The sequence below is a fragment of the Callithrix jacchus genome, chromosome 12, assembly GCF_049354715.1.
Source record: "Callithrix jacchus isolate 240 chromosome 12, calJac240_pri, whole genome shotgun sequence".
In the NCBI taxonomy this organism is placed as follows: Eukaryota; Metazoa; Chordata; class Mammalia; order Primates; family Cebidae; genus Callithrix; species Callithrix jacchus.
The window spans coordinates 62061393-62073171 of NC_133513.1; the positions used below are offsets into that span (position 1 = coordinate 62061393).

Consider the following 11779-nt stretch of genomic DNA (forward strand, 5'->3'; position numbering starts at 1 on the left):
AATGGCGTGATCTCGGCTCACAGCAACCTCCACCTCTTGGGTTCAGGCAATTCTCCTGCCTCAGCCTCCTGAGAAGCTGGGATTACAGGCACGCGCCACCATGCCCAGCTAATTTTTTGTATTTTTAGTAGAGACAGTGTTTCACCATGTTGACCAGGATGGTCTCGATCTCTTGACCTCATGATCCACCCGCCTCGGCCTCCCAAAGTGCTGGGATTACAGGCGTGAGCCACTGCGCCCCGCCCAATTGCTGTAATTCTTATATTGGAATAATTGTTTGTTGTAAAATTTTTCACATGGCATAGAAGTGTAAGACAATTAGAACCTCACATTCCTTCTCTTAGTTCCATTCCCAAGATGTAACCAGTTTTAATATTATGGTGTATGCCTTTCCAAGGCATTTATATAAATGGTTTAGCAAGAATTTTTTAGGCTGGCAAAGGAGTTAATAATTTGTGATTGGAAAACCGTGTGCTGCTGAACTTGTTTACCGAAAAATATTTGTGAAAGAAAATGTCTGAAAAAAATGCATTACAAAGGCCAAAGTAAAGGATGCTTTCAGTAAAAAATATGTAACAACTGTCATGTGAAACTAGCACTGAGCTTTTGTGTGTTATTTGTCATTCAAGGGTGCAACTGGAAACTGACTTGAAGATTGAGAAGGAATGGAGGCAGACTTTGCAGGAAGATCTTCAAAAGGAGAAGGATGCCTTATCTCATCTTAGAAATGAAACTCAACAAATTATTAGTCTTAAAAAAGTAAATAGTGGTAAAACTTTAAAAAAATCTATCTTGACAAATGTTAACTTATTTAAAAAGATAAATCATAATTTATATTATACCAAAGAAACAGATACACTAGTTATCTTAAAAAATATCAGTAAAGAGCTTAAGTAGGCTGCACGAGGTGGCTCACACCTGTATTCCCAGCACTTTGGGAGGCAGAGGCAGGAGGATTACCTGAGGTTGGGAGTTTGAGACAGCCTGACCAACATGGAGAAACCCCGTCTCTACTAAAAATACAAAAATTAGCCAGGTGTGGTGGCACATGCTTGTAATCCCAGCTACTTGGGAGGCTGAGGCAGGAGAATTGCTTGAACCAGGAAGTAGAGGTTGGTGATGAGCTGAGATTGTGCCATTGCACTCCAGTCTGGGCAACAAGAGCAAAACTCCATCTCAAAAAAAAAAAAAAAAAGATTTAAGTAAATGGAAAATAGTTGATACATGCAGCAGCTAGGAAAGAGTTTTGGACACAATTTGTTTCTTTTAAAAAGCAAAAGGATGTTTATTTCTAATTAATGGTATATGTACAATCTTGAGTTTCGTGTTTCTTTATTTTAAATTGCATTTTCTGTCTTTTATTCTGAAGGAGTTCCTTAATCTCCAGGATGAAAATCAGCAGTTGAAAAAAATACATCATGAGCAAGAGCAAGCTCTTCAAGAACTCGGCAACAAACTTAGCGAGTAATTTCTCTTTTTTCCTTCAACTGAGTAGTCATTATTGACTTTTATAAAAGGTGTAAGTGTACCGAACCTAACAGGCAGAAAACTTTAAATATAGGAAAGAAATATATGAACTATTAAAACAAAAATATAAAGATTAAAAAATGAAACTAGATTGGAGAGAGTTTACTAAAAGTTTTACTCATTTTAGTAGATCTTAGCTCTGAATGTTTCCCAGTAGATGAAAACTAACACTCTGTTCAGTTTCTTCAATGTCAGAGAATTCAGAAATTATTAATATGCTTTTCTCAGAAAAACAGAAGCCGAATTTTCAAAATACCCAGAAAGGTGTCTTTCAGATTGTTCTGAGAAGAAGCCAGCATCAGGAGAAGTTGAGGTGGTTTCATGCATTCTGGAGACAGAGCTTAGCTTCATACAGTTTGGTCTTGTTGCAGTAAAATGTCATTGGGATCCTGCAAAGACAAGAAGGAAAAATGATGTTCTACCGTTCTTATATTTTTTGTTTTAAAGACAGTCTCGCCTAGGCTGGAGTGTAGTGGTACCATCATAGCTCACTGCTGCCTTGCCCTTCAGGGCTCAAGCAGCCCTTTCACCTCAGCTTACCAAGTAGCTGGGACTACAGGCATGAACCATCATGCCCTACTAATTTTTATTTTATTTATTATGTATTTTTTTTCTGAGCTGTAGTCTGCTCTGTGGCCCAGGCTGGCGTGCAGTGGCATGATCTCATCTCACTGCAACGTCCACCTCCCGGTTTCAAGCAATTCTCCTGCCTCGGCCTCTCAAGTAGCTGGGATTACAGGCGGTTGCCACCACATCCAGCTAATTTTTTTGTGTAAAGAGATGGGGTTTCACCATCTTGACCAGGCTGGTCTTGAACTCTTGACCTTGTGATCCATCCACCTCAGCCTCCCAAAGTACTGTGGTTACAGGTGTGAGCCACCACTGGCTTTTTATTTTTTATAGAGATGGGGTCTTGCATGTTGCCCAGGCTGGTCTTAAATTTCTGACCTCAACGAGCCCTCCCACCTCTGCCTCCCAAAATGCTGGGATCACAGGTGTGAGTCACTGTGCCCAGTGACATTTTCCTTATGTTTCACATGGTCTGTGTTTTGGGGTAGCAGCTTTGTGCCTAATTGAACGTATTACCAGATACTTGAAATAAGCTCAAGAAGGTTTAATTTAGTATTGAATGTACCACTGCCACATAAAAAAAAAAAAAAACACTTTATTTTATTTTATTTTTTGAGACGGAGTTTTGCTCTTGTTGCCCAGGCTGGAGTGCAATGGCGCATTCTTGGCTCACCACAACCGCCACCTACTGGGTTCAAGCGATTCTCTTGTCTCAGCCTCCCAAGTAGCTGGGATTACATGTCCGGCTAATTTTTTCATTTTTAGTTGAGACAGGGTTTCACCATGTTGGCCAGGATGGTCTTGATCTTGTCACCTCGTGATCCACCTGCCTCGGCCTCCCAAAGTGCTGGGATTACAGGCGTGAGCCACCGTGTCGGGCCTAAAAAACACTTTAAATTTATTTATTTATTTTTATTTAAGACAAGGTCTTGACTGGGCAAGGTGGCTCATGCCTATAATCCCAGCACTTTGGGAGGCTGACGCAAGCAGATCATGAGGTCAGGAGATTGAGACCATCCTGGATAATGCAGTGAAACCCCATCTCTACTAAAAATACAAAAACCGATTAGATGAGTGTGGTGGCATGCTCCTGTAGTCCCAGCTACTCGGGACTGCCTTCCTCTGCCCCCTGAGACAGGAGAATTGCTTGAACCCAGGAGGAGGAGGTTACGATGAGCCAAGATCATGCCACTGCACTGCAGCCTGGGTGACATAGCGAGACTCCATCTGGGGGGAAAAAAAATGAAAAGGTCTGGCTTTCAAGTTGCCCAGGCTATAGTGCAGCGATACAATCACAGCTCACTGCATCCTTGATCTCTCAGGCTCAAATTGTTCTCTCACCTCAAGCTTCTGGAGTAGCTGGGACCACAGATGTACACCACCATGCCCGGCTAATTTTTAAAATTTTTTTGTAGAGACAAGATCTTGTTATGTTGCCTGGGCTGGTCTTGAGCTCCTGGGCTCAAGACATCATCCCGAGTCAGCCTCCTAATGTGCTAAGATTACAGGTGTGAGCTACTGTGCCCAGCCCACTTTTTTAAATACAAAAAAGTAAAAATAAGAAAGCTACAGTGTTTCATAATCCCGTCACCTGTATAAATCTCTTTGATTTTTTTTATGATTAGAACATTCAAATAGCACAAAAGGGTATAAAATAAAAAAACAATTACTTCCCTTCTCCCAAGTATTAATCCCTCAAGTTTAGTTAACCTCAAACAATTCTATATGTAAACATCTTGTCATTTAATTAGATAGAATTAGCCATATGGAGATATATGTCATTTGTATAAATTCAATTAAGTAGAAATCATACTAGAATGGAGACTTAGTTGCTTAAGGTGGGATTCCATTAAGAGATAATGCAACCAATTTCCAAGGGCATAAGACAGAGTAATTCACTAGAACCACAAAAAGAAATATTAGATCTCAAGAAGCTAAAGCTGTTTTTGTCTTTACAGCTTTTTAAAGAACAATTTGCATTGTGGTTCTGATAAGCAAGATTTCAATTCCAATCTAGCATCCATTTATCTAGCACTTTGAGCCAGACCCTCTGCTAAGTGCTTATTACCTCCGTTTTCATTTATTTATTTGACAGACACTTACTGAGCTTCTATTGTGTGCCAGGCACTATACTAAGTGCTAGAGACTCAACAGTGTACAATCCTCACAATACAAAATAAACGTGTGCATTTACTAAGATCATAAACAGTGGAATAGAAAAGCAAGGAATATGTGCTACTTTTCACCTAATCTCCAATTAATACTATTTTTTTCTTTGAGAGGGAGTTAGTTTTGCTCTTGTTGCCCAGGCTGGAATGCAGTGGTGCTATCTCAGCTCACTGCAACCTCTGCCTCCTGGGTTCAAGTGATTCTTCTGCCTCAGCCTCCTGAGTAGCCAAGATTACAGGTGCCTGTCACCGCTGGCTAATTTTTAGCAGAGACAAGGTTTTCCATGTTGCCCAGGCTAGTCTCGGACTCCTGACCTCAGGTGATCCACCTGCCTCGGCCTTCCAAAGTGCTGGCATTACAGGTGTGAGCCACTGTGCCTGGCCAAGAACATATTTTCTATGGTGAATACCACTTAGCCACTTTAATTCTATTTTCAATTTTTCTGTATAGCACGATTAAATCATCACTGTTGTGACTATGCCCAACAGAGTCCGTTTTCCTGAGGCACATTTTGTAGATATGAATTTAGCTAAGAAAATAGATTATTCTATTAGTATTTTTACAGTATGTAGTTTTACATTGATTATTTCCACCATAAGAGTCAATATGACCTAGATGAAAGACTTGTACTTTGTTTTTATGCCTTGGAATGAAGAGCATTTTACAGGGCAAAGCAGACTTTTAATGTTCTGCTTTAGTAGCAGAGGCTTTAGTATCTCATATATCATTTGATTCAGAAATTTCATTTATAAGAGAGTTAATACTTGTGTTTTAGTCATTCAAATTTTGGTTTTTTGGGTTTTTTTGGAGACAGAGTCTCGCTTTGTGGCCCAGGCTGGAGTGCAGTGGTGTGATCTTGGCTCACTGCAACCTTTGCCTTCCACGTTCAAGCGATTCTGCTGCCTCAGCCACCTGAGTAGCTGGGACTACAGGCTCGTACCATGCCTGGCTAATTTTTGTATTTTTGGTAGAGATGAGGTTTCACCATGTTGGTCAGGCTGGTCTCGAACTCCTGACCTCAAGTGATCCTCCCACCTCAACCTCCCAAAGGTAGGAGCCTAGTCATTGTAATTTTAATAAACAACTTTTGTGGTGAAAAATTTGAGACAAGTTTGAAAGTTCATCAGTAGATAATAATTATATAAACTATTTTACATTCTTTTTCATGGCATATGCCAAGTAACTATTTACTATAATGATGTGGCAGATACTCAGTAACAAGTCAGTAGCTGCAAGCTGTTCAGGATGTATTGTGAAAATAGCTGGTTATAGAAAACATGTTGATAATTTTCCATTTAAAATAAATACACAGAGAAAATTGCCTCTGGGGTAATGGGATCACAGGTAATTAAATATTGTTTTTTATGATTTGCATTTTCATTAACACATATATTTTCTTTTTTAAAATTAAGAAAAATAATTAAAGACCAGGTGCGGCAGCTCATGCCTGTAATCTCAGCACTCTGGAAGGCCGAGGTGGGTGGATTACCTGAGGTCAGGAGTTAGAGACCAGCCTGACTAACATGGTGAAACCCTGTCTCCACTAAAATTACAAAAGTTAGCCAGGTGTAGTGGTGGGTACCTGTAATCCCAGCTACCTGTGAGGCTGAGGCAGGAGAATCGCTTAAATCCAGGAGGTGGAGGTTGCAGTGAGCCAAGATCACACCATTGCACTCCAGCCTGGGTGACAGAGCGAGACTCCATCTCAAAAAAAAAAAAAAAAAGGAAAAAAAAATTTAAATCATACCACTTGAAGTGAGGCACAGTGGCTCACGCCTGTAATCCTAGCACTTTGGGAGGCTGAGGCAGGTGGATCTGAGGAGTTCGAGACCATCCTGGCCAACATGGCGAAACCTGTCTCTACTAAAAATACAAAAGTAGCTGGGCATGGTGGAGGGCGCCTATAATCCCAGCTACTCACGAGGCTGAGGCAGGAGAATTGCTTGAACCTGGGGGGCGGAAGTTGCAGTGAGTTGAGATCATGCCACTTTACTCCAGCCTGGGTTTAAAAAAATGATATATATACATATGTATATATATGTGTATATATATGTATATATGTATATATACATATATATACACACACACATACATACACACACAAACACACACACATACACACACAAACACACACACACACCACTTGGTAGCAAGTTGATTACAACATGTATTTTCTCCCTTTCTTTTTTCTTTCTTTTCTTTCTTTCTGAGTCCTGCTGTGTTGCCCAGGCTGGAGTTCAGTGGCATGATCTCAGCTCAGTGCAGCCTCTGCTTCGCAGGTTCAAGTGATTATCCCTGTCTCGGCCTCCTGAGGAGCTGGGATTACAGGCGCCCAGCACCACGCCCGGCTAATTTTTTTGATATTTTTAGTAGAGATGGGGTTTCACCATGTTGGCCAGGCTGGTCTTGCACTCCTGACCTCAGGCAATCCGGTAGCCTCGGTCTCCCAAAGTGCTGGGATTATAGGAATGAGCCACTGTGCCCAGTCCAATATACATATTTTCAAAAGGTGGGAAAGTGCCAGGCACCACCGGTGGTTCACATCTGTAATCCCAGCACTTTGGGAGGCCAAGGCAGGCAGATCACTTGAAGTCAGGGACCAGCCTGGCCAAGATGGTGAAACCCCATCTCTACTAAATATATGAAAATTAGCCTGGGAACGGTGGTGGGTACCTGTAATCCCAGCTACTTGAGAAACTGAGGCAGGAGAATCGCTTGAACCCATGAGGCAGAGGTTGCAGTGAGTTGAGATCATGCCACTGCACTGCAGCCTGGGTGACAGAGCAAGACTCCATCAAAAAAAAGTGGAAAAGTACTTGCAGCTATGTCTTCCACAGTATTTTCTTTTTTGTTGTGTTTTTTTGAGAGATGGGGTCTCGCTCTGTCACCCAGGCTGGAGTGCAGTGGTGCAATCTTGGTTCACTGCCATCTCTGTCTTCTGGGTTCAAGTGATTCTCCTGCCTCACCTTCCCAAGTAGCTGGGACTACAGGTACACACCAGTATTTCCAGCAAATTTTTGTATTTTTAATAGAGACGGGGTTTCACGATATATTGACCAGGCTCGTCTCGAATTCCTAACCTCAGATGATTCACCCACCTTAGGCCCCAAAAATGCTGGAATTACAGACATGAGCCATCGCACCTGGCCCACAGTATTTTCTTCCTTAGCACTTCTGTATTTGCTAGAGAAATAGTGTGCATCATGGTTAGCATGTGCGCTGTGGGGTCACAGACCAGGGTTTGAACCGGCTCCCTCAGTTACCAGCTCTGTGACCTCCTACAAGTGACTAAACTTCATTGAACATTGTTGTCTTCATCTTTAAAATAGGTTTTTGTTTAGATTACATGAGATTATGCATGCAAAGGGAGTACAGTGTCTGCCACATAGTAAACCTGCAATAAATGATAGCTATTAATACTGTCATGATCACATGAAAATGCCAATATTTCTTAAAAAGCAAGTTGTAAATGTTTTTGCTTTAGGACAATTAGGAAATATAGGAAAATATCAAATATTCCATTAGCCCGAGAAGATCATAAAGATCATATACTATTCATAATTTTATATCCTATGAAATACCAGTACCTACTGAAACACTAAGTGTTCTGTATTTAAATATGTGTACTGAAATTTGGACCTATTTATAATCTTTTTAGATCAAAACTTAAAATTGAAGACATAAAAGAAGCCAACAAAGCATTGCAGGTGAGTAGAACGTTTTTCTAAAGTAGGAAGGTATGTGAAAGTCTCCAATAGAAGCCAAAGCCCTGTGTGTGTTAATCTAATGTGTTATTAATGAACCCCAGGAGATACAGAGGCAGAAGCACCAGATGAGGAGCTTGGATGCTGGAGTTTCAGTTACAGAAGGGAGCCACTGCACCCGGCCGTTATGTTTTAGGGATGGGGATAGTCTCACTGTGTTGCCCAGGCTGGTCTGGAATTCCTGGGCTCAAGTGATCTTCCTGCTTCAGTCTCCCAAAGTGGTGGGATTACAGGTGTGAGCCACTGTACCCGGCCTCATTATCAATTCTCTGAAGTTTTCTCAAATGTTGTGCTATCCCCCAGTTTCAATAAAAGGCACACATAAGGCTTATTGGAAACCTTGTGTGTGTGTGTGTTGGTTGGGTGGGTTGTTATCGACTGGTAGGCCTCACCATGGAGAAATCTGTTATGATTAGTGAACTATTGAGTACCCTCTCCAAGTAATGTTTAGTATTTACTGGACTTTGCTCTGTGGCAGTTGAGTTTCTCCAGAGAAGAATCCTGTAGTATCCTCTCTAGGCATATAAGTCTAGTAGCTAACATTCTGGAATTGGACAGAGAAAAATTGCTGTGTATTTGCATAGCAAGAGGTTGTTTCTTTCTAGTCTTAGCTCTTCTGGTAAACAGCTGTTTCCTTGAGCTGGCAGGTTCAGCACTCTAAGCTTTATATTTTCTCATCTGTAAAATGAGAGGGCTGCAGGTATTCATCTATGAGATCCCTTCACAGGGACACACTAGGCTTACCTTAAAGTGAGCTTTTCTCACTGAGGGCAGCAGGTAACTTCAATCAAAAGAAGTCTCCAAAGGCCTAGTCTCCATCTCAGCAAGGTTATTTCTGGACCTAATGTTGCTGGTTGCAAATCCTTGGCTTACAAGCATAGTTGGACAGAAAGGTAGGCTGCTTCCACTAGGTGGCTTTGGGACATTTTGGCAAATCACGTTGCTTTGTATGGTTTTCATCACATTGGATTGGATTATCTTTTAGGGTCCCTTCCTGCTGCAGCCTCTTCTTCCCCCCCTCAGAGACAGTTTCCTCTTTTTTCCAGGCTGGAGTGCAGTGGCATGATCATAGCTCACTCTAACCTTGAACTCTGTTTAAGCAATCCTCCCACCTCAGCCTACCGAGTAGCTGGGTCTACCACCATGCTTGGCTAACTTCTCTACTTCTCTTTTCTTTCTTTTTTTGGTAGAGATAGGGTCTTGCTATGTTGCCCAGGCTGGTCTTGAACTCCTGGTCTAAAGAGAGCCTCTCACGTTGACCTCTCAAAGTCTCAAAGTGCTGGGATTACAGGCATTAGCCACTGCACCTGGTCCCCATCCTGCATTAAAAAAAAAAAAAAATTCTATGATTCAAGTTATCTGACTCTTTGGTGGTATTTGTCTGATATGAACTATCTAGTTTTTTTTTTTTTTTTTTTTTAAAAAAAGCCTTTATAATCCTGTGTTCTAAGGGGACTTAGGCTTCCTCATATGCAGTAACCAACACTCTATTAGTTCTGCTATGTAGTAAGTGCTAGTTATTAAGACTGTGAAACAAAAAGACCGGAAATTAACCTTGTGATCTTGATCTATGAGTGGTTAGTCTTTTTTTTTCTTCAAAGAATTCTGCTTTTGGAAAAGTCTTTAAGAAAACTCCTGTTTTGGGAAATGTTATCTATGGGCCTTTTGTTCTTAGACAATTTTTCTCTCAGGTGAAAAAGATTCCCATGCTTCAGTAGTAATTTATAGGTTGCAGTTGCTCCATGTCTGATTTGGAATCTTCACTTATACTTGGGTTCTTTGGTCTGGGCTGTTTTAGGAAATCAATCAGTATTGATGCTCCTCCTTCATCTGGGTCTTCTCATTGTAAAACATAACCATCTAACAAAGTTGCCTTCACAAGGGGAAAAAAAGGTCTTTCTACCCAAGATTGATTAAGCAAGTTTGTTAACAGTGGGTCAAGTAGGCTGGTTGCAGTGGCTCAGGCCTGTAATCCCAGCACTTTGGGAGGCTGAGATGGGCAGATTACCTGAGGTCAGGAGTTCAAGACCTGCCTGGCCAACATGATGAAACCCCATCTCTACTAAAAAGACAAAAATTAGCCAGGCATGGTGGCATGCACCTGTAATCCCAGCCACAGGGAGGCCAAGGTGGGAGAGAATCACTTGAACCTGGAAGGTGGAGGTTGGAGTGAGCCAAGATCACACCACTGTGCTACAGCCTGGGTGACAGAGTGAGACTCTTTTTTTTTTTTTTTTTGAGACGGAGTTTCGCTCGTTACCCAGGCTGGAGTGCAATGGCGGGATCTTGGCTCACTGCAACCTCTGCCTCCTGGGTTCAGGCAATTGTCCTGCCTCAGCCTCCTGAGTAGCTGGGACTACAGGCACGCACCATGCCCAGCTAATTTTTGTATTTTTAGTAGAGACGGGTTTTTACCATGTTGACCAGGATGGTCTCGATCTCTTGACCTCGTGATCCACCCGCCTTGGCCTCCCAAAGTGCTGGGATTACAGGCATGAGCCTCTGCGCCCAGCTCTCTTCAAATTAAATAAATGGGTCAAGTTGTCAGAAATTGTAGGTATCAGGTTACTGCCTAAGACTACTTAGGTCCGTTTTCTAGTTTACGTAGCAGATATTAAATGTTATAAAAGTTGAGAGAAATAGCCATCTATAACAATTTTTTTCTTTTTTCTTGAGAAAAAGTCTCACTGTGTTGCTCAGGCTGGAGTGCAGTGGCACAATCATAGTTCACTGCAGCCTCAAACTCCTTGGTTTAAGTGATTCTCCTTCCTCTGTCTCTGGAGTAGCTGGGACTATAGGCTTTATGCCATGTAGCCTAATTTTTTTTGTAAAGATGGAGTCTGTGTTCCCCAGGCTGTCTTCCTAACCCCAAGCAATCCTCCTGCCTCAGCCTCCTAAAGAGGTCTTAGAATGAACTCAAATATCTGATTTCCCCAATATCCTTCCAATTTTAGGGTCTTAAGGTATAAGTTGTACATAATGACAAACTATTGCACTTCACACAGTGAGAATTTATTTAAAAATATTGTTGGACTAGGATACCCCGTTCTCCATGATGTGCTTATTTCACATTGCATGCCTGTATCAAAACATCTCAGGTACCCCATAAATATATAACTACTGTGTACCCACAAATTAAAAATGTCATTGGACTACTTTAAGGTTATCTTCAAGGTTCCTTTCCTGAAGAGAATTCCCATCAGTAATAGATTTTTATTTCTTCAAAGCATTTTTGCATGTATATGTTCTAATACATACAACTGTATAGAGTAAACTGAACCATTACCCATATTCAATATTATGTGCAATCTTTTTTCATTTTTTAAATTTTTATTTTTTAAGAGACAGACTATGTTGCCTAGACTGGTCTTGAACTCCAGGCCTCAAGTGATCCTCTCACCTTAGCCTCCTGAATAGCTGGGATTACCAGTGTCAGCCACTGTTACCTGGCTGGTTTTCATTCTCAATCTACATTCCCCCTCCCCAACCCAGAATATTTTGAGGCAAATTCCATACATATTTCCATCTACAAATATTTCAGTGTACGTTTCTGAAATAACTTTTTTCCATTCTTCATAAAATGTTCTTGAGGGAAAAAGTTTTCACATATTTTTAGTGTTACCAATTTGAGCATTAATATTTTCTTCCCACTAGGGACTGGTTTGGCTGAAAGACAAAGAAGCAACCCATTGTAAACTTTGTGAAAAGGAATTTTCACTCTCTAAGAGAAAGGTAAGGGAGTTAGGAAG

The 11779-nt window shown here is 41.3% G+C and overlaps 1 protein-coding gene across 34 annotated transcripts in view; it reads left to right on the forward strand.

Annotated features, from left to right (window-relative positions):
* RUFY2 (RUN and FYVE domain containing 2) overlaps positions 1-11779 on the forward strand; it is a 58418-nt gene that overhangs the window by 44371 nt on the left and 2268 nt on the right. For 28 of the 34 annotated variants that reach the window (XR_013524941.1, XR_013524945.1, XR_013524943.1 and 25 more), the window contains 4 exons: positions 630-759; positions 1370-1464; positions 7925-7973; positions 11685-11762. Coding sequence is in view for 28 of the 34 variants with exons in the window: in XM_002756305.6 (XP_002756351.3) it covers positions 630-759; positions 1370-1464; positions 7925-7973; positions 11685-11762 (352 nt within the window). In the remaining 6 variants the exon portion in view is untranslated. Of the gene's footprint in view, positions 1-629; positions 760-1369; positions 1465-7924; positions 7974-8074; positions 9385-11684; positions 11763-11779 lie in introns of those variants that run through there. The other 6 variants (XM_017979066.4, XM_078345777.1, XM_078345781.1 and 3 more) reach the window with 1 other exon arrangement.